Source organism: Scardinius erythrophthalmus (assembly GCF_964197995.2).
Source record: "Scardinius erythrophthalmus genome assembly, chromosome: 3".
Taxonomy (NCBI): Eukaryota; Metazoa; Chordata; class Actinopteri; order Cypriniformes; family Leuciscidae; genus Scardinius; species Scardinius erythrophthalmus.
Genome location: NC_138223.1, coordinates 18,450,577 through 18,474,290, shown reverse-complemented (window position 1 = coordinate 18,474,290; position 23,714 = coordinate 18,450,577). Strand labels below are relative to the sequence as shown.

At 36.1% G+C, this 23,714-nt stretch overlaps 1 protein-coding gene across 2 annotated transcripts in view; it reads left to right on the top strand.

Moving 5' to 3' along the window:
- lrba (LPS-responsive vesicle trafficking, beach and anchor containing) overlaps positions 1-23,714 on the top strand; it is a 275,018-nt gene that overhangs the window by 51,850 nt on the left and 199,454 nt on the right. For both annotated transcript variants that reach the window (XM_081361109.1, XM_081361108.1), the window contains exons 6-21: positions 5,875-6,001; positions 7,060-7,179; positions 8,344-8,490; positions 9,206-9,403; positions 10,480-10,613; positions 11,622-11,730; positions 13,914-14,066; positions 14,193-14,361; positions 15,122-15,201; positions 15,300-15,362; positions 15,935-16,032; positions 16,746-16,838; positions 17,470-17,578; positions 18,022-18,103; positions 20,654-20,777; positions 20,946-21,138. In XM_081361109.1, coding sequence (XP_081217235.1) covers positions 5,875-6,001; positions 7,060-7,179; positions 8,344-8,490; positions 9,206-9,403; positions 10,480-10,613; positions 11,622-11,730; positions 13,914-14,066; positions 14,193-14,361; positions 15,122-15,201; positions 15,300-15,362; positions 15,935-16,032; positions 16,746-16,838; positions 17,470-17,578; positions 18,022-18,103; positions 20,654-20,777; positions 20,946-21,138 — 1,999 coding nt within the window. The remainder of the gene's footprint in view (positions 1-5,874; positions 6,002-7,059; positions 7,180-8,343; positions 8,491-9,205; positions 9,404-10,479; positions 10,614-11,621; positions 11,731-13,913; positions 14,067-14,192; positions 14,362-15,121; positions 15,202-15,299; positions 15,363-15,934; positions 16,033-16,745; positions 16,839-17,469; positions 17,579-18,021; positions 18,104-20,653; positions 20,778-20,945; positions 21,139-23,714) is intronic.

Sequence of the window (23,714 nt, the reverse complement as noted above, 5' to 3'; positions counted from 1 at the left end):
CACTTAAAGGAAAAGTTCATTTACAAATGAAAATTCTGTCATCGTTTACTCAGCCTCAAGTTGTTTCAAACCTCCATGACTTACTTTCCTCTGCTAAACACAAAATAAGATATTTTGAAGAATGTCGGTAACCAAACAGTTGATTTTTTCCTATAGTTTTTTTTTCCTACTATGGAAGTCAATGGGTCATATTTCTACGGAGCCCCTGAGGGGACCTTTGCAAAAAAATAAAATAATACGGACTTTCGCGTGCGCACGCGTTACAATTTCCGGTTTGCACTATAGCGTCATTAATACAAATGTGGAAATATGGATGATGTATATATGTATCATGTATGTATTGTGTTCACAGAAGAAAGTCTGAAAAAGACAGAATGTTTTAAATTTATATAAAATATAAAAATATTAATTTTTAGATAAAGGTTTAAATTTTTTAATTCAAACTGCAATTAGTAGTGTAATTGAATCAGTGTATCTGTCGTTTTTTTTAATTTAATATTTAAAGTAGAAAATTAGAAAAGAGTTTTTCGTTTTATAAACAATAGGCTATTTCTAAAATGTTTTTCGCTCTGAGGTAGAAAATTGAATAAACAGCTTGAATATTCGATTTCTAGTCAAGTCAAGTCGCCTTCATTTATATAGCGCTTTTAACAATATGGTTGCAAAGCAGCTTTTGCATAGATAATAGGAAATTACTGTAACAGATTGTTTATAGGCTTTACAACAGCTCTTGGATAAAGTTCTACACGTCCGCATCATGTTGTTTTCTTTCTTTTTCAAAGGCATGACATTTTGTAGTCATTTTGAATGTACACAAATAAAAATATACATTTTACTGTTTCGAATGATAGAGTATGAAACGTACATATAGTATTAAGTTATTTCCCCATCTGAGGAACAAATCCAAGTGATGGCACCAGCGAATCGCGCTATTAACAACATTGGTTCACTTCTGCCATTAACTTGACATCGCAGCCGGTTCATTATTAAATTATTATTAATTCCTGTTCAGTATTAAACTTTGGACCGAACGAAAGATGCGCGAACCCAACTTTGCGGTATGGTTTCAGTTTCGATTCAAATAAATTTGTTTAGGCTTGGCGTTTAAAATAGGCTAAAGGTTGTTTGTAATAAAGGGCACAATGGGCTATTTTTATAGGCTACTATGTATTTTTTTATTATTATTATAAGTGGTTCTTATTTTTCATTTCTTGTTGTTTTCTGATACCATTCATTTTAGGATTTGGCTAGCCAGTAAGGGGAAGTAAAATACGCATAGCCTATATGTTATTAATAGTGTTTATAATGTTAATGTTGTATTTTATTTACAGGTCCTTTACACTATTTCTGAATAGACTAGCCTAATAATATAATGCGTGTTTCCCTCTCAACATGACCGAGTGCGCCACACACAAGCGCGCATCCTTGAGATATAAATTACAGGCTAATACATTTTAATAAAAAAGGCCTACATCATAAAACTCAGAAGAGTATGTATTTTATTATCTCTGATGTTCTCTGTTCTCTGGTTGTTAGATAGTCAGTCTGAATGACAGTTCATGCATGAACGTTAGGACTATTATACAGTCAATTATTACCTTTTTGTATTAGTGTTTAAAATATTTAATTTATAACAAATTATATTGATTTATATCTTAATTTATTATTATTATTATTATTATTATCATTATTATTTTAAACTTTCTGGACGAGGGCGACCATGGTAGGCCAACAGTCGTCATTTACCCTGTATTTACAGTATATCTATACAGAAGAAAGCCCTGTCTAGGCTTCGGTATGGGTTGTGTTGTGTCGAACCCTTCGTTAGTCTGGTTGTTTGATGAGAAAAAGATGAAATGTAGTTGCAATAAACACGTTAAGAATCCGTACATCTGCAGCAGAGGATGACGGAACAGTTTGATCAAGATAAATAGCAATCTTGTGAACTTTACTTCTTAAAAAAAAATGTTTCCTTCTTCTCAGTAGCAGAAGATTATTACTTGTTAAAGTTTTTTATCAATACACATACAAATACAAAGTTTATTAAAAGTCTATTCAAAGTTAATACAATTATTTGAATTGTGACTAAAATATGTCTCTAAGTCTTGTCTTTAGTAGCACCTTGCTTGGGATTTTTGCTAAAATAGACACTTCAAAACATGTCAATCAACAAATTTTAGCCTTTGAGTAAATGCTGATTTTATTGTATTTTATAATGTTTATATTGTTTACAAAACATGTCAGAAAAGTTGTGATGGGGTAGTGGGCCTTATATCTTATATTATATCTTATCTTATATATGTCTTTATATTAAAGTCCTAATTTAAAATAGATTTCGATTAATTCATGTGCATCCACATCCATGCTCTTGTTTTTTTATTTAGATGGCAGTGACGCAAATTGAACTCAAAACGGAAATTGTAACGCGTGAGTTTCTCGTGCGCACGTGGAAGTCCGTATTTTTTATTTTTTTGCAAAAGTCCCCTCAGGGGCTCCGTATATTTCAAGGTAAAATTAGTGGGGTTTTTTTTTGTTTTTTTTCAAAAGGACACCAAATAACCAAATCATATAAGGAGTCCATATGCATACTTTTAAAAACAAAAAAACAAAAAAAACATTACAGAACAAAATTTTTCAGAATTCAGAATGTGTAGTATGTGTACAGTGCAACAGCAAAGAGATTGTTTACATTTTGGAAAAGTCAAGTAGCGATACCGAACAGGACCACATGGTGATGCCAAAAAACAATGTGCAATCCGTGCATTGAGAGTGCACATACACAGTTTGTTTGCGCATCAATATAACGGACTCATGCATGCTTACTGTATGAATCCTGTACATCACTGCAATCATCTTTACCTTGATTGCAGTCCTCATCCATCAAAACTTTACTAGTGAGATGCTGGTTTGCTTTATTCAGCCGAGAAACGTAGTTTGCGTATCATCTGGCCATACAACGGTGGGATGTTTTGATGATTCGTTTAGGCTGTATTTTACACAGCATGATTCGTGAAGGCTCACACTCTTAAAAAAAACAATCACAGAATATGACGGACCTCGTGTTTTAAAGTGAAACGCATTGGAATAATTCACTAAAAAACGCTACGCAAGTCTTTATTCTCTCTGCCATCTCTGATGTAATCAGCCTGGTTTTCTTTACATTAGCGCTGTTTTGGACTCTTTGTTTGAATGAATTAGCTTACTGGATCATTGGATCGAAAACTTTTCTGGAGTTTAGTGACTTAAAATAATCTGATCGCAAACAGAGAAGCAAAATTAGGTTAAAGGGTTAGAATATAAATTTCTGCATACTAGGGTTACAGGTGTTTGCGTCATTGTAGATGCTCAGTGTAATAATCGCCTGATTTATAAGATCATCTAACCGCGTGACGTAAATTACACTATTGACACAATTTCGCAGGCTTGAGTAATTTATTTGCATTTAAAAAATTGTCATCACAGTTGATGTGCCCCATTGACTTCCATTGTAGGAAAGAAAATACTATGGAAGTCAATGGGGCACATCAAATGTTACTGTTACCGACATTCTTCAAAATATCTTCTTTTGTGTTCAGCAGAAGAAAGAAATTCATACAGGTTTGAAACAACCTGAGGGTGAGTTAATGATGACAGAGTTTTAATTTTGAAGTGAACCAATCCTTTAAGGATTTTGAATCAATCACATGCGTTAACGTTGACAGCCCTATTATAAACTTATTGTAAATATCATTGCCTGTATTTCATAGAAGTACAGGTACAAGGAGCAGTAGAATGGATATTTAGTATAAGCACACAATATGTAGCAATGGTAAGGCTGGAAAATGCACATTCAGCTTGTCTTCAGTTCTCTTTCATCATCTTGTGTTCAAGATCCACCTATGGGAAGGTCATCCGTACCTGATCTCTGCAGAACCATCCAATTCCACCAAGTCTGGCTTGACAGACAAGAGCACGTGCCCCTTTACCAGAGTCCATAAACAACATGCACACGTTACATTTTCTCAGTTGTCATTCGCTTCTTGCGAGCTGTGGATTATTTTTCAGATTAGCCTCAGCCGGACGTGATTGTCTCGCTCACAATTCCAGCTGTGTCATCCTCGACGCTTGCACTTCATGCTGTCCGCCTTTTTTCTCGCTTGTGTTCTCTGTCGCATGGCTGCCAGCCACCTGGATTTTACTGTCCATTCCACCATGACAATCTCCAAATCTGTGGCTTCCTCTGGCGATAACCTGTTGCGTGCCTGCTTGGACTTTTAACAATCTGACTCCATTGGGGTGAAACAGTGATATTGTGCACCCGGGGGACTCCCGGGGAGCGCCAGCTTTCAGTTGGGCTGACCTTCTTAGGCTCTGCTGTTGCCCTGATGCAGCAAGGTTGTTATGATAAAAAGAAAGAGGACAAGGCATGTAGGTTATGTTCTCCGCGGAAATCAGCACCATGCCATGTTTCCCCTTTACAGCCATCCCGGGTCATAATTTCCAGGGTCCAGGCAGAGCCAAACCCCACAGCAGATCGCCAGAGCTGCACGGTAACCCCCCTCCTTTGGGGAAAACATCATTTGCCACAGCCGTGACCAAGAAACCCCCTAATTCCACTCCCTCTGATCCCAAACTTAAGAAGCTGGCCTGATGCATGGCAACAGGGGTCCGTGATGACTCCGTGTTATCTGGTCTACAGCCTGCCAGATGCCTGCTCTGCCCTTCTATTTACACTGTGAGAAAAAAGGAGAGTTTCTGTTGGTGAGGCCCTTGCTAGTGGGTGCCCACCTTAATGTTCAAAGAGGCTTCACTGTTCCCAGCGTTGCCCAGTGGCCCTTTCAACACACGTTGGGGGATTTTACGTGTTCTAAAGGAAAAAACTGTGAAAAAGTATGCACAAGAAGTGTCACCACACAGTTCCCTAGACCCACATTTCACAAATTCAAGGCAATTTATCATTTATAATTAACATGTTCTGAGAATGCTAGGAAATGGGCAGTTAGACCTGACTTCCTAAAAAGTCCAGGGGGAACCCACTTAACTCTTGTCGAGGGGAACCCACTCTAAGGATGATGCTTGCCAGCTTGCTGCATAAGAAGGGAATATGCTTACTGAGGAAAGATAGCATAAAGATAGTACGTTTATGTACTCTGGTAAGGGATGGTCCCTTACCTGGCATTGGCCACGCGCTCCTGTCTTTCAAACCAGACTTGATGCTTCTGCAGAGGTCCGGCACAGATGATGGCCTTCCCATTGTTGGATCTCTTCACTCTGTTTCAGAGAACCAGGGTTACGAACAGTAACCTATTGTTCTTCAAACACCTGAGATACTGGTGTAATATGAAATATTTTTTTGTTAATGATGAAAAATGGGTCTATTCTTTGATTACCTACAAATTGCCATTGTCTTACATTCTATTAAAATCACAGTGGATAGATGTATACTAGGGGTGGGAATCGCCAGAGGCACCACGATACGTTATTATCACGATACTTAAGGCACGTTACAATATTATTACGATTTTAAACATTCAGAAATATGCTGAAATGCACTTCCTGTACACACAGCTCACTTGCGCACATGTGTGTGAGAGAGAGTGATGCGGTAGAAAGAGAGATACGTTGTATGTGATATTGTCTGAAAGAAATATTTCAAATTATTATTTTTCTGCATTATAAGCACAGAGCTTACGGTAAAATGATGCAATACTTGTAATCACAAGCTGAAATTCAGGCCCCTGAAAATATCAATATTTGGTGTCCTTGTATCGATACAACATCACCAAGCAAACTTCACTACTCTTTCTGTCGAGAGTAGAGCTGTTTAAATGTGAGCACCCCTCATATGAAATGTATCCTGATTTAATTGAGGCATGTGTTTTCTCTCATCTCTAGTTTCCGTACCAGCAAAAGTTTGGGCTACTCTGCACACTTTGTGGGTGGATGTCTGATTGTGACCTCTCTAAAATCCAAAGCCAAAGGCTTCCAGCACTGTGTGAAATACGACTTTAAACCCCAGAAGGTTTGAATTACCTCAGTCTTTTTTTTTTTTTAGCTTACCTGTTTGTACTCTTTTCATGTACACTTTCCAAAGTCTTTATCTTTACTTCTACAATGTACAAGGATAGCAAAGTTGACATATAAGAAGGGTTTTCTGCTATGGCCATATCTGATCTGGGAAGGGATTTGGTTTCTTCTTGCAAATCCTCAGATCCCATATGCCCCCTGGAATGGGCAGGCATCCTCAGCTAACAACCTTTAGACTACAGCTGGGCAACCACAGTGAAGGATGATCCAACAACACATGCAGTCATTTGTGCTATAAAAAGTTTCCATTTTGTTTTATTTTATTTAGAAAAAAAAAAAATTCCAATGGAAAGTCTTTTTTTATTTTTATTATTAAGAAACGTGTGGTACTTATAAGGCTGATTTACTCAAATTAATATTTCTAAAATCAAGAAGCTCACACGCGCCCTAAAAACCTTTTATAGGGTGTATTTGGCCTATTTTTAGAGTCCATTACATTCCCTCTGGAGAGGTATTACCTCAGGGATAAGTACCTTCATTGGCTTTTCCCTCCATTTAATGGAAATTCAAGAAGATCTAGGTGAGATTTGTTGGCAGAGGGTGTAAATGGACCACAGTCTCATAACTGTAACAAAGTTTGCTGATGGACTTCTATAGACCTGGGGTTTTCAAACTAAAGTCCAAGGACTCCCAGGGGACCACAAGGGTGGTGCTAGAAAAAAAAAAAAAAAAAAGTATTGTTAGGTCTGTCAAAGTTAACCTTTCTTAAGATATATGAGGAAATATGTTTAAAGTAATACATTCACATTCAACAAATTTGATAATATTACTATTTCATTCTGCTTTCTAGGGACTGATCAGAAATCATGAGATTAGTTGTGATTTATTTTATTCACAAATTTTACTATATATTCAAATATATACTAAATAGCCATAGATATTTCTTATTTCTAAGTGTTAAACTCTCAATGCTCTCAAACATTGATATTGATATTAAATTAATAATGGCATTATTCCCTGTTTATAGTTGTTAATTTTGTTTTTATTCTACAGTGGTATATGGTGACCATAGTGCACATCTATAATCGCTGGAAGAACAGTGAAATCAGCTGCTATGTCAACGGAGAGTTGGCATCGTATGGCGAGATCACCTGGTTTGTTAACACAAGCGATGTAAGTGGTTTCAAAAGGTTCTGTTATCTCCGTGTTCTCGTTTTTTAACAGCAGTTAAGCTTGAGGCCCTGCTTTTTCCTCCAGTAGGGTTTCAGTTCAAAGCTTGTCAATATTTTGGCAGCTACAAAGCCTAAAATACCCACAAACTTCAAAAGATGAAGCAGCGGCCTGCATTTGTTAAACTTAAAAGTCCATTTTATATTTAAACTGCTTTGACAGCTGAACAATAGCAAAAGCAAACATTTTTAAATACATTTGAAGATTTTATGAGATTAAATGTGATTATTCAGCCATGTTATATTTCTTTTTTTTCTACAGTGAGTTCCAGAATCTGAAAAGTTTTCTATTTTCATTAACATTCTATGATTAGCATAGTAATTTGGAGTTTGCCCATTGAGTGTGCATTGCACATAGGCTTTCCTTTTGAAATTATATATCAAAGATCAACATTATTACACTGAAACAGCACTGCTCAAGGTGATGTCAGAGTGATATAGTCACTTTCTATTTATAACATTTAAACAGCAGCATTTAGTTACAGTTTGTTTCTTACGTTGATTCACATGGGCAAATGAAATTATGCTGATATTTTTTATTTCACTCTTATGCATGTGGACATACTATGGACATATTGTGGACACACATGGACATATTATCATTTATATAAAAAATATATTTACACTGAGTTCAATCAAGAATTTGTTTTTACATTACTGTTTAAAATTTTGGGTTTAATAGAAATTCATAATTAAAAATAAACTGAGAAGAGTTCTATTTCAAATAAATGCTGTTCTTTCAAACTTTATATTCATCAAAGAATCCTGAGAGAGAAAGAAAAAAATATTCCACGAATATCAAGAATCTTTCTAAAGGGTCATGTGACAATAAAGGCTGAAATAATGGCTGCTGAAAACATCTTTGCAATAATAGAAAAAATAATAATTTTAAAATATGCTAAAATAGAAAGCGGTTATTTTAAATTGTAATAATATTTTTCATTTTTTTTCCCTGCATTTTTTTATCAAATAAATGCAGCCTTGGTGAGCATAAGATAAAAAAAAAAAAACACCATAACTTTTTAACAGTATACTATACGTAAAACATTGTGACAAAAAAAAAAAAAAAAAAAAAACTGAACTAAGCAAACTTTGTTCCCTCTCACAGACGTTCGACAAGTGTTTTCTGGGCTCATCAGAGACAGCAGACGCTAACCGTGTGTTCTGCGGTCAGATGGGGGCAGTGTATCTTTTCGGTGAAGCTCTCAGTGCTGCTCAGATCTTAGCCATCTATCAGTTGGGGCCTGGATACAAGGTAGATCTTTTTCTCTGCCCAAATGCTGTTTATTATGGATTTATTTTTTAAGGTCTTGGTCAAAATCCTTTCTTGATGATTTAATAATGTAGTCAAATCACATATTATGTACATATATATCTGTACGTCAGGTTTTAAAGGTTGAATACAGCTGCTGTTGTACTCATCTTAATTTCTTAATTTTTTTTTTTTTTTGTATTTGAATACCATTGTTTTAATTTAATTGGCTAATATTTATAAATAAACAATTATTTAAAATAAGATAGTCATAATATTCAGCAGATTGAAATTAATTTTTTAGTGTATTTTAAGAGTTTCTTAATTAAATAGAAATAGCTTATTATTAATAAGTAATTATTTAGGAAAAGTATTTATTTTCTAATTTTTTCAAGAAAAGTATTGTGCTAAGCATATTAATTTTTCGCGGTGGTCTCAAGAGTTGATATTGATATATCATTAGTTGTGGTATTAAATACAAAATGTCATTTGATCCAAGATTTTTCAATTTGCTGTTCAATGATATGATAATTGACTGGAACACATTGGGAAGCTTTATCATTCACATCATCTCGCAGTCTGTCTGTTGCACTTAAACACTTATGCTTTTATCAAGTGCTCTGATTAAGTAAATTTAATTTTATGCTTTTCACACACACTTGAGAATGTGCAGCATACGTAGCTCTGCTTTAAGCATCTCTCTCTCTAATTGATTCAGGGCACTTTTAAGCACAAGGCAGAGAGTGACCTGCTGTTTGCAGAACATCACAAGATGCTGCTGTATGATGGAAAGCTGTCTGCCAGCATCGCCTTCACCTATAATCCCAGAGCCACTGACGCTCAGCTGTGTCTGGAGTCCTCCCCAAAGGACAATGCCTCCATCTTTGTGCACTCACCACACGCCCTCATGCTGCAGGTATGCTCTTCTTCTTTCTCTCTTCATCACACCTGGTTCACCAGCCCCGCACAGCTGCCTGAAAAGACCTGCCCTGCCAGGTGGACTTCTGTCTGTGGGCAAATGAAACTAGCTCATCATCATTCGTTAACGTAATTAACAATATGAGCATTTTATCATCTCGCTCAGCAAAACACGGCCCACACCTGTGCTGCATCCAGCACTCCATGAGTTCTAAAGCACTTAATCTAATCTGGTCTTCATTGTTATCAAGGGAGGCTACTATCTTTTTAACGTTTATTTATTTATAAAATATTCTTTTTTGACTTATAAGGGTGTCCTGATGTCCCGGGCCAGCATAAAAGAGTTTTGGGGCAGTTAATAGAAGTGTTTCTATGGCTTTGTTAATCTTGTGCATGTGCTTTTATGCCCTGAAAACGTAAACATTTGTTTTGTATGATGTATTCAACATTTGATGCAAACTCTCCTAATTAAGTTATCTAAAAGAATAACATAAATGAGGTTTTGTCTAAATTGAATTTGTCTTACCACATTTGAATAAGAAACAATGTTGAGTATAAAACGCATCAAAACTCCACGAAGAAAATCGAAACAAAAACAAAAATCCTTGGACTTGATAATCTAATAATAGGATAAATTCTTTTAAATTAACAATTGGAGCAATAATTTAGCATGATTCTCAGATTTTTTTTTTAGTTTATAAAGGCTTCATAAGTTCTGATGGCACCTCAACATGCTGAACAGATGAAGTACTCTCTTTGACAAGGATTTTATGGATGTGCCATCACGTGTCATCTGGGAGAGCACTAGTCTGATTAAAGGGACATTAAGAAGGACCTCACAGCTGTCTTTCTGTATTTAATTATCCCCCCGGCACTTCATCAATGCATACAGAGCACAGATTTAGGAAATAACCTTCACATTTCAGGAGTAGTTGTTGCAGAACAATAGGGATTTTACATTTATGAATTGTTTTGATCAGAGAGTCTCTGTGTTGCACAACATAATGACATAATACAACTTAAAATTACAACTTGATTAAAACATATCTAAAATTATGCTTTTCTGTGTTTCAGGACGTTAAAGCTGTGGTGACACACTCGGTCCAGAGTGCCATTCATTCTATAGGAGGAGTTCAGGTCCTTTTCCCCCTATTTGCACAGCTGGATTTCCTCCAGCACAGCGGTGACGAGCTGGACACCTCGGTCTGGTGAGAACACATCAAGTCTGCCTGGGGGCGGAATGAAAACTACTAAAGGGATTCTCAGTGGGAAAACAAGATTGAGCTCTTCTCAGTTTTATCTTGGCCAGGAAAAACTGAAAATTAAGTTAATGTTTTCTCTCCTAGAGTTGTTAAATCCAGTAGACACATAATGGTAGCTTTTTTTTTTTTTTTCCCTCATGGTACTCTAACCATTAGTCTGTTTTAGGCTCTAAGGTTTGGCTCTCAAGGGGCCAGTGCTCAGTGTGTGGACACACCATTGAATAGCAGCCAATACAAAGTTAAACATTTAACCATGATTGGCTTTAGTACTAACAAATGAGTGTTACCTGCATCGGCCAAGAACAGTCTTGAATAGTGTTTCTGCTCCACATTTTCAAAATGACTGTTGAAGTAATGACAATACCAAGATATCTTTGCTTTATCACTTTGAAAGAACTGTTTATCATAATGAATGTTGTAAATCTTATTGAAGTAGATTGTGAAAATCTGTTTTTCATTTACTGACCATCATGTCTTTCAAAAGCTGTGTGAACCCCCCCCCCAAATTAGACAATTAGCTGGAAATCTTCTCTGCCATATCTCAAATATCACTCAAATCCTGCATAGATTCAAAACTTGATGCATCAAGATTCACAAGATGCACGAAAACCAAAGGTGATTGTCATTTTGACGTCAATAATGTTCTGTTCATCACACAAAGCTATCATGTTGCTTCAGAAGACTTTTTTGTTGTTGATCTTGACAGCCCCTAGTCACTGTCTTTCTTTAATTGTATGGAAAATATCAACTTGGACATTCTTCAAAATTTCTGTTTTGTATTCCACAGAAGAAAGAAAGTCATAATGGTTTGTAAAATGAGTAAATGTTAACAGAATTTCAGTCCTTCCCCTTCTTTTAAGCCCTTTAAATCAGGACTAAATGTTGTCTGACTTTTTTTTGTTAGTTTGGTTGTCTTTCTCTACTGAATCTTACCTCTCATATGTTTTTTTTCAGTTGCACACTACTGTCATTTGTGATGGAGCTGCTGAAGGGCTCTGTAGCTATGCAAGAGCAGGTGCTGGCCTGCAAGGGCTTTCTTGTCATCGGTTACTCACTGGAGAAGGTGAGTGCCGAACACAAACGGTTGTGTGCATGTGGAACGTGCATCCAAAGGAACTTTGATCATTTGATCATTAGGTCTTTTTTAAATTAAAAAGTCTAAATCTTACTAATGTTAAAACAAGATAAGAGAAGAAAAGGTCTTCTTTGATGTTTGAAGTAAGCTTATTTTCTTAAAATGGATGAGATGGAGTCCTTATTAAAGGGGTGATGAACTGAGAAATCAGATTTTACTTGAGCTTTTGACATATAAGAGGTCATCATACTATATGAATATCCTGTAAGTTTCAGAACTGAAAACCTCCTTGTTAGTTCAATAAAAGCTTTTATTGACACCAGGCACAGCGAACGACAGGTTTTTCAAAGTGGGGATCCATAACGTCAAAAGGCATCAAACACCACCTCCGCAGAAGATCAACGCCTACTTCGACACTGCCTGTTTAGCCCCGCCCACCGATTTGCGCATTACATGGAACTCATTATAATATGCAAAACTGTTATCCAATCATAGCAGTGGGCGTTTACTTCCAAGTTTTCAATGTGGCACACCCATAAAAACCGAGCGTTTCAGGAGCTAGGCTCAAAACCAGGGTAGAAAATAATCTATTACTTATTCATTTTGATGTTTTTGAATGTAAAGTCCAAGCAAACGTCATAAGTTTACCTCAGACAACAATATACATTTTTTTAAAAAGCCAGTTCATGACCCCTGTAAAACATACTGGCATATGCCTACAGAAATTGCTGGGTGGAAAAAAGTGGAATGCTTAAGAATACTTATTACCGTACCTAACTGAATGTCTCACAATCATATGCTTTAAAACCTAGACAAACACTTTAAGTGCTCAACTTATCCTTTGCCTTTATATATACACCATATTTATTTTTGTTTTGAAAGTCTTTCTCTCCTTTACTCTGTACACACTCACTTTTTTTCTTGTCTGTTAACTTGTCTGTCAGCATAGAGTAAAGTTCCTTGACACTGAAGGTCTCATCTGGCCTCAGGACCACAGTAGTCTTAAAAATATAAAAAAAGAATACATGTAAGACTAAAATCGAAGTCTAAAATGATCTTGGAATGATGCTGACAATTCTAATTGAGTCATGTAACTTTTTTATGTTTGCATGACTTCATTTTTGTTTGATGATGAATAGGCTGCAATGTCAAGTAAGTAATGTTAGAACTAATGTTTTGTGCGCTTTGCGTGCTTGACATTAATTGTATTATATGTCTCTTTAGAATATAAGCCACTGCACGCTTTGATAAATAACGTAATTTATCTCTATTTTTTTGTGACCAAGTTTATTAAAGGGGGGGTGAAATGCTCATTTCACTCAATCTCCTGTTAATCTTGAGTACCTATAGAGTAGTATTGCATCCTTCATATCTCCAAAAAGTCTTTAGTTTTATTATATTATATTAAGAAAGATAGGATGTACCGAGTCTTTCAGGAAAAAAACGAGCGGCTGGAGGCGGGCCGTGTGGGCGGAGCTAAAGCTGTGCTAACGCGCCGAGCTAGTAATAACACACAGAGACAATAGATTAGAAGCAGTTTTACTCACCGAACCTTTATCATTGTGACTGCTCGATCCTTAAGCATTAGACGATCTGCAAATCCGTCGATCTGGGCTTTGTTTATAAAACAAGCATCGTCGAAATGCAGGGAACAAACAGTCTACACAACTCCGTTTATGCTCAGGAAAATCAAACTCCATCCATTGGTGCCTTAACGCTGGGTTCTTTGGGAATCTGTGCAGGGTTGTCTTGCCCTGGCAACCAAAAACACACTTCTTTGGTGACATTGGCTTCCCAAAAGCCGGGCAGGGCGCTTTGATGGCGAACCGCTTTCGCTCTCTTTCTCTGGCGCGCACGCGATCTTACCGGAGAAGTGCCCTTAGGACCCATATTAGGAAATTCCGTTACATCTGACGTCACACATACCCATACTTGAAAAAAACTTTCTGAAACTTGTGACAAACCGGAAGGACAATTTTTGGCACAGAAATACTCCTTCAAACGTGCAATTAAATTTTTGAAACTTTGTCCATGTTTAGCATGGGAATCCAACTCTTTAACAGTGTAAAAAACTCAGTATGCATGAAATAGCATTTCACCCCCCCTTTAATTTTACTATTTATTATTTAATTTTATTGATGTTTGATTTCATGTTTGTATTTTCTTCTCAGTCTTCCAAAGTACATGTGACACGATCTGTGCTGGACATCGTCCTCGCCTTCGCCCGTTACCTTAGCAACCTTCCCAACGGGGTTTTGCTCTTGAAACAGCTGTGTGACCACATCCTCTTCAACCCTGCCATCTGGATTCATGCCCCAGCTAAGGTCTCTTACACAGACATTTCCATAAACTGATGCTGTTGCATCATGCAAGCTTAATAGTTCCAATTCTTTGTTTTCTTAAATGTGACTTTTGATTGTTGCTTGAAATTGATTTGCTGCCCCCAACAGGTACAGCTGGTTCTCTACACCTACCTGGCCACAGAATTCATTAGCACCGTCAATATCTACAATGCCATCCGCAGAGTTGGAACTGTACTGCAGGTCATGCACACACTCAAGTATTTCTACTGGGTTGTAAACCCACTGGACCGCAGCGGAATCACGCCCAAGGGCCTTGGTAAGAGTGCAGAACTAAACCAACTTCTCAACACGTGCTGAGAAAAGTGAATAAGGGTCAAAAAAGGGTCCATGTGTAGCTATAATGCTGTCCAAAAGTTTGAGAACAATAGTATTTGTTTTCACATTTAGTACAATTTATTTTTGTTACAAATTATATTATCAGCACACTAGTTTGAATGAAAAGTTATTTTTTTCACATTTAAATAAATGGGATTTTTTTGTGGTCTCAAACTTTTGAGCCCTGCTATATAAAGTATCAATATGCGTTCATCTCATAACTTTCATTTGGTGGAATAGAGTCTCATCTGAATATCATATTTAATTTATATGGGTTTTAAAACACACGGTTATTGTGAATATCCTGTCTTGATAATGCAGGATGTTTCCAAATAAAAGGGCACTGCAGGTTTGCACTAAAGATGCTGTGTGAAAACATCCCATCCCACAATAACAGAGGAATTTGTCTTTCAGTGTTTTCAGTGTAATTTCCACAATAGATGGCTTCCTCGCTTGTCTCCTTCAAATCTCATTAAACAGAATCAAGGTTACAATAAATGAATGAAATATATATATATATATTTTGTTTACACCAAGTTATAAAGGAAAATAATCTAAAATTGTGGTTCTAAACTGATGTAAACAACACAATGAAAAGCATTAGTATTATCACCAATTGCATAGGGCTATGGAATATTATATTTGATTTGATATTTCATGACTTTTTTTTTGGTTGATATCCTGTATCTGTTTGTGTTCAGATGGGCCGAGACCCAATCAAAAAGAGATTCACTCTCTCCGAGCGTTCCTGTTGCTGTTTGTCAAACAGCTTATCATGAAGGTGCAGTAGAGTGGCTATAACATAAATACAATCTGAATTATTCAACTCCATCATGAGGAGTGCAGTACTGGTAATACTTGTGTGTCCTGTCAATGTAGGATCATGGCGTAAAGGAAGACGAACTGCAGAGCATTCTGAACTACCTGCTCACAATGCACGAGGTACCCTAATGCATCTACTCTCATTTCAAACAGTTCGCAATACATCACAGTCTTTTAAACCAGTATCAGCTGTCTGTTCACTTTCAGTTATGTGACAAAATCAATGCAGATTATTAATGCTGCCATTTGTTGTTACACTGGACATTCTGTGGTGTAACTACCACCAGATGGCGCTTGGTCTCCACAGCTGTCTCTCTCTTGTGCATAACTGTAATCTGCCATTAAAAAAATAAATTGCAGTTTACCATTATGCCACTTCCCACTATATACTCATGTTTTCTATTTTATTCTTTTATACTACTTTTCTATTATATATAATATGTTTGCTTTTTGCAGAAAGTGCCATTTACTCCCTAATAATTTCCTTTCAAATGTTTATGTAATGATATCTAATGTTAATCCTCAATCAAGTTAATGCTGACACAATTTGCATTAACTAGACAGTAACTTACAATGTACAATCCCCTACTTAATCATCTCCATTTTAAAACATAGATCATTTTTTTTAAGTGTGTCTTGAATGACTCCTTTCTCTGACATGTTATGCTTATTTATTGTAAATATTTTTCCAGGATGATAATCTGATGGATGTTCTCCAGCTTCTGGTGGCACTGATGTCTGAGCATCCTGGCTCAATGGTGCAAGCCTTTGATCAGCGGAATGGAATACGGTGAGAACTGTGGTTGCCCTTTGCAACCAGACATTACATTCTTTAACCCATTTATTTTTATTAAAAACTATAAATTAAACTGAAAAATAAATAAATAACTGACAGATGAATTTGAATCAATTTCTGTGGAATAATGGCCACAATTCTTCATTCTTAGCAGAGACATCTGAGTCCTGCTCAACAAAACCTATAAAAACACTTTCATAGGTTCATATGATACCTATGCTGCTCTACTGAGCGCTCATACGGGCTACTAAAATGGAGGCATTTACATTTCCAAAGCCTTTATAGATATGCTAGTTCCACTGACAGCCATGGGGTTAAATGTGCATCTGGACAGCTCGTCACGATAAAACAGAGGGCCTCACTTTCATTTTAGATCTGACAACCTCATTCAAATCACACTTCCATCAGATCCTACTCTAGAAGGATGTAGGCAGATTCATTTTAATATGTAGACAGTGTAATAGTCTCGGTTACATATGAATGTGCATGTCAGCTCTTGTGAGATCTGTGTACACACCAGACTGCGTCGCAATTTCCTTTTGTCGGAAAGAAACATTGAAACAGTTAAAAACAAAAATCCTTCCTATATTTAAGCTCGACTATGTTGGGACATACATTTTTAAATCTAGATAAAATAATATGTTTGTTTTGAACTTTCTCTCTTACATTTATTATGCATACTTTTTTTTCTTTTGTGAATAACACAGGGTCATCTTTAAGCTGCTTGCATCCAAAAGTGAAGGGATTCGTGTGCAGGGACTCAAAGTCTTGGGATACTTTCTCAAATATTTGTCTCCAAAGTGAGTTACTTTTTTATTATTTGGAATTAAGGCTTGTAATAATACTGTTGATCATGTTAGTAAAAATAACACGTTAATTCTATTTTTAATATGTGATACATATACATGATTCACTCCGACTGTTTATTTTACAAAATGAGTCGGTAGTGGATGGTTTAGCTATAAATATTTAGCAGAAAAAGCTCCCAGCATACCATCAAGTGAGTTGAAGGCTGATTATTTTTATTTTTTTCTTAAAATGAATGATTTAAAATAAGCAACTAAGTATTTTCCCCGAGTGACTTCAGCTAGGTTACTTTGATAACAAATTACTTTCACTCCACTATTAATTCATGCAGCATGGAAATATTTATGCGTTAATGCAGTCAAAGTCTGTAATTGTGTGTGAGTATTTTTCCAAATGTTTCTGTGGTGTTTGATAGATAAAGCTCAGTTTCATTTATAATCCTATTTGCTTTATGTGAGTTTCCCCCAGAAGGAATCTGACCGCCAAGTGCTTTTAAAATAGATGCAGCTTCATTCCGTGACTATGAAGATATTTTTCAGAAGCTCTGGGCTGCAGTTATGCCCTGTTGGGGAGTAGATCATAGTGTGGGCTTGGTGCTGACATTTTGGATGCCATTTGTTTCAGGACAAAATCAGAAGTCATGCTGGCTCACGGCCTGTTCTCTCTGCTCACTGAACGATTGTTGCTCCACTCGAACCAGATCACAGTCACAACGTACAACGTGCTCTTTGAGGTCAGTCTCCTACATTGATACCATTTTTTTTTAATGGCTGCTTGTAGCACTTTGTTTTTGACCGTAGTATTATGCAAACGTCAGCCACATTTTTAGGTAAGAGCATGACCGACACAGTCAAATCTGCCCCCCCACCCCCCTCAATTATATTCCCCTTTTTTTGGTGTGGTAACCCTCCATTTTCTAAAACATATTTTTTAAGGTGCCACATTCTCAAATGTCTTACAGCAGAGAGTTCCAGTATTCAACTACTTTAACTGAAAAAGCCAACCTGGTGAATGTTGTTGACTTATATTTAATATAACACAGCTCTAGTTTCTGACTTTTTTAGCAGATTTATTTACTTACTTATGGATTTTCTTTCTTCATGCTGTCACCTGATCATTGTGAAATGTTTTTGTGCTGTACTATCTATCAGTGACTAACCAGAACATTCTCACCAGATTCTTACGGAGCAGATCTGTACTCAGGTCATTCACAAACAGCACCCAGACCCTGACTCCACTGTGAAGATTCAAAACCCACGTAAGTGAATATGAAACACAATCCCTTCTCCTGTAGCTCCAGTGATTATGCACTCTTCATATGCAAATGCACTCTGTATTAAATAGCTGTTAATAGATTAAATAGATAACATTTTTATTTGAAATATAAAAACAATTATAATTGTATTTAATAAAAATGAATACAGGCGTTTTTATTAATATAAGGAAGTTTCTTTTCAGCCACTTAATGGGCAATTATAAATTCTTTTTTTCCCTACTTTTTTCCCGTATTTATTTACACTACGTTCAGGTTGTACTACAGTTTTACCTGCATTTCTCAGCGAAATGTCAAATTAAAAATGGTATGAAGAAATAAATACAAGGTTATTTAGTTTACTTATATGCAACACAGAAAACAATATTTACAGTAATCACCATATTCAGAGATACACCTCTTGTGTGTGTGTAAAATGTCCATACATGAAAGACAGCAAGATCACAAGCAAAACCTACCTCCTATTGTAAAATGGCTTAAATCTGCTTATTTTTACTCGTGATTTACAATAATAGTATTGAGTCTCATTTCATATTTCTGTGCCTGCTGCGGTGCAAATCAAACAGTCACCGGTTTTTCCATGTGTCTAATGGTGAAGTGTACAGTTACCTCAGACAAATGGAGCTCATTTGATGGTCACCATTACTCAGATGATAAACACATTAAAAAATAATTAACTTCCCCCTGTAGCTATAGTATAGAGTTTTCGCTGCAACCAGCTAGTTTCTCAATATTAGATGGCTGAATTCTCTTATAATGAGATGCCTTATTTCCAGCCTCTATTTTGCATGTCTCCTTTAAGTCCAGTACAGGATTAGGCAGCAATCAGATGCTCTGGTTTTAATGTAATGTAAGTGAAACTAATATTTGTATATTGATCCAGACCTTTCCCTAATGAAGCTTAATTCTGAGGTACTGGAGGCAGCTGATTAGAGCTGCATTTCCATGGAGATGTGACCATGTACACAAACCACTTGCCGGTCAGAAGAATGACAGTCAATCACAGATCCTGGGTCGATTCTAAAACGTTCAGATGGAGATGGTAAACCAACAGAGTCTGATTCAAGGCCATCTCATAGAGTATCAGAGAGCGAGCACAGCAGAGTTTCAGCTTTCTTCTGTCTCTCCTTGATTTGATCTGTGTTGAAGCCTCTAAATGGCTCTGATTGCAGTCTTTAGCAATGTCAGACCCAATCAAACAAACTGAGGAAGCGAAAGTTTCTTTTAAATTAAACTCCGGGACAAACCAGGACCAAATGGTGATTGGAGAGCGAAAAAAACAGAAAAGTGCAGAGATACATGCAAAGGTAATTTTCTACTGGTAAGGTTCAGTGACTCTAATTTGAGTGAGTAAGGCGTAGAAACAACACAATTCTGCTGGAACGAGTGAGAGCATTGGTTACAGATGCTGTCGTGCTCTAAACTCCCTGTGACGGCTGAAACTTGAGCTGCTCTTCTCAACTTAATGCATGCTGACATTGTCTAGATAATTCATCTAAACAACCAATCTTTCCAGTTTAAGCTGACGCTCAGTTCCAGGAAGCCACGACTTTAGCTGCAGAGTTTAGACAATACTGACCTTATGATGTAGACATACTTTTACTCCCTCCACAATATCTGTGAGTTATTCTCACTATGTGCAAAAGTGTTTGGGCAAAAATATGTCTGATACGTCTGTTTTATTAAAGGGGTGCACATTTCTTTATCCCTTTATTTATTTATTTATTTATTTATTTATTTTTTAAATGTAATTAAAACGTAAAATAACTATCATTTTCACTGCCGTTCAAAAGTTTTGAATAAGAAAGATGTTTTTAATGTTTTTGAAAGAAGTCTTTTATGCTCACCCAGGCTGCATTTATTTGATCAAGAATACGGTAAAAACAGTAATGTTGTGAATTATTAATATTATTTAAAAGAACATTTTATCTTTTTGAATATAGTTGAAATGTAATTTATTCATGTGATGGCAATGCTGAAATTTTAACATCATTATTACTCCAGTCTTCAGTGTCACATTAACTTTTAGAAAAAATTCCAATATGCTGATTTGGTGCTCAAAAAACATTTGAAATGCTTAATATGTTTGTGAATACATTTTTTTTTTTCAGGATTCTTTTAATAGAACAGAAAGTTCAAAAGAACAGATTTTGTAACATTATAAATCTCTTTACTGTCACCGTTGATAAATTTCATGCATCCTTACTGAATAATTTTAAAAATAGTCTTACTGACCTCACAACTTTAAATGATAATGTACATTTTTTTCCCATTTAAATATGTTACAAATGTTTTTGCAGCTGTATAGCAGTATAATGTTTGGATATGCTGTTTACTTTAATTTACACCATTTGCGATGTATTAGATAACCAGTAAAAAAAAAAGAAAATCATTAAAATTTGCTATCAGTTTTAGTGTTTAAAAACAAAAACTAATGTGATGACTTCCCTTTTAAAGGATTATAAGCTTTAGGCATTCAGATACAGTGTGAAATTCTACATTCATGTGCATTAAAGGCATTTTTTTTTTCATCAGAGATCCTGAAAGTGATAGCTGCTCTTTTAAAGAATGCTCCTCCAGGAGCAGAAAGCATGGAAGTACGACGTATCTTTCTCTCAGATATGATCAAACTCTTCAACAACAGCCGAGAGAACCGCAGGTGGGTACTGTTGAAAAGCGCGCGCGCGCGCACACACACACACACACACACACACACACACACACACACACACACACACTGTCCAACACTCTTCATCATCATGAGCTTTTTTCTGAAATGAGTAAAGTTCTTTTTTTTTTTTTTTTACGCACTCATTCTTTTGTGTAGGAGTCTGTTGCAGTGCTCGGTGTGGCAGGAGTGGATGCTGTCTCTGTGCTTTATCAACCCCAAGAACAGTGAGGAGCAGAAGATCACAGAGATGGTGTACGCCATCTTTCGCATCCTTCTTTATCACGCCATTAAGTACGAGTGGGGCGGCTGGCGCGTGTGGGTGGACACGCTCTCCATCACACACTCCAAGGTCAGGACCCAAATGCACACACAAAACAACACACGGATGAATGTATGCGGTACACATTAATTGCAGTCATGACTATTCACATTAATTTACAAAGCTTGGTAATCTTCCATACAACACAGGAAAGGTTTTATGTCTTTAAAAATATTTCCCTGATTTAATTTCATCAAAGAGTACCCATTTTGCACTTCTGACAAAACAAACATTATGAAATCAGTGATTAAATAGTGTATTAACCTTTTCTTTTTGAAGAAACACTGTCCAGTTTCTACACCACCAAATAAAGGGTTCTTTTTGCCTCCCTTGTGCTCATTTGTGTTACTATTGAGTTCCTAAAGTGTGTCTTTTGTTCTTCATGACTCTGCAGTGTTTACTGAGTTTTTTTCACTAATGGCTAAAAAATTACTAATAAAAATAAATATTATTATCACAATGAACATCATCATTATTACCAAACTATTGCTAACAGTATGCATTAACAAACATATTGCTTCATATTTCATATACACTACAGTTTAAATGATTTTTGTAATGTTTTTGAAGGAAGTCTCTCATGCTCACCCAGGCTGCACTTATTTGGTCAAAAATACAGTAAAAACAGTGATGTTGTGAAGTGTTGTTATAATTTAAAAGAACTGTTTTCTATTTGAATATAGTTTAAAATATAATTTATTCCTGTAATGAAAAAGCTGAATATTCAGCGTCATTACTCCAGTCTTCAGTGTCACATGATCCTTCAGAAATCTAACTAATATGCTGATTTGGTGCTAAAGTAACATTAGGGCTGTCACTAACGATTATTTTGGTAATTGAGTAATCGGTCGATTATTTATATGATTAATCGAGTAATCGGATATTTTTTGTGGTAATAAAAATAGACAGAAGCAAACAATAGCCTTTAAAATAACTTAAAATACATATATAATAACAATGAGGCAATAATATTTGGTTCAAATAAAGTATCAAAAGCAAGTAATTATATGTTTTTATAGAACAACACTGTTAATACATAATATAATATACATAATATAAACTATTAACTTATGTATTATAACAAATGCCTGCAGAGACAGCCTGGTGTTGTTACACTTTACAGCAGATCAAATCCTTGTTTAAAATTGGCCACATGACATTTAATTAAAATGTCCACTTCATCTTTAATATTTGGCCACTTTTTTACGATAGAAGTGCTATAGCCACTGTAATTTCTTGAACAAGAACATGTGGACATCAAAACATGCAAACTCTAAAAGCTAGGGTTTTATTTTATTTTTAACTTTTGTTTTAAAATCGTGATGAACAGTTTGCATATCTAGAAACATATTGATGCATTCTCCTGTGTTGGTGTAGGGTTATAAATGATTTACCTTGCAAATCTGATGAAATAGCGCACATAGCGTTCCCAGATGAACGTTATAAGCAACCTAAACTCACAACATATCAGACACACTCCACGCATGTAAATGATAGTTCATTTGGAGCAGGATGTTCTGTGAACGGAGCCGATCTGAGACGAACATAACCTGCGCGCATATAAATAATTAAAGCGCATATTAAACCTGCAGGGCGTATATTTATTTAATTGAATCGCAGCCTTTGTGAATTCATAATAGCACTATGCTATAGTATGGTTTTTAAATGGTTTTAATACATCGTGCTGCCTTAGAAAACAGTCTAGTAATGCGCAATCCAATAGTAATCCGTGGACTGCGCCACTTCCGGTGTTTTCCCGGTTACTCGACACATTTGTTTTACAAACTATCATTTTTTATCAATTGCATACTTCCTTACTGAATAATAGTATTGCTTTATTTCATAAAAAATAACTTACTGACCCCAAACTTTTGAATATGCTATATAATAAGCTATATAGCAAAAATATTTGAATATAAGCATATATATTATAGTATTTGATGCTTGTTAGTAGTGTAGTGTTCCATATGCATTTAATCCAGAAACCATGCAGACATCATATTGAAATGATAATAAAGTTAGGACTTTGCCTCATTTCAAAAGTCTGATTTACACCTGTTATTCTTTTGCTTTTCTCTCTCTGGTGTCTCTTGCCATCATCTTTTCTTTCAGCACTGACCATTCTCTTGTATTTGGTTCCTTTTCTCATTGCCTCTTTTTCTCCTGCGCTCAGACTCTCAGCATTCATCCACTGGCTTCTCACTGCAGAAACCTGACTGTTATTGCACTCTATAATCAACTTGACTTTTCAGATTAGAATCTTTATTTTCCTCCAATGCCAAACCCTCTGTTCATACTTTTATTTACAGATTGAATTGCCTCCATAATGTTTTTGAGAGCTCTCAGTTTTCTGCGCTTTCTAGCTTCAGAAATGTCTATTTTAAGATGCTCTATTGACATTGTAATATGGACACGGTTCCAAGCGTAGTGAAGTCATTTGGTGTCAGACTGTGGTTTTGGGCACCAGATTCTGGCACTCCTCCATTTATACACTTTGCTTGTGTCCTTGTCACTGGCCACTTGGGGGCGCAGCTGTGCTATGCAGTGAGATGTGTAAGAAAAAGAAGATCTGTAGTGCTCAGAGTGCACTGCTTATTCATCAGAAT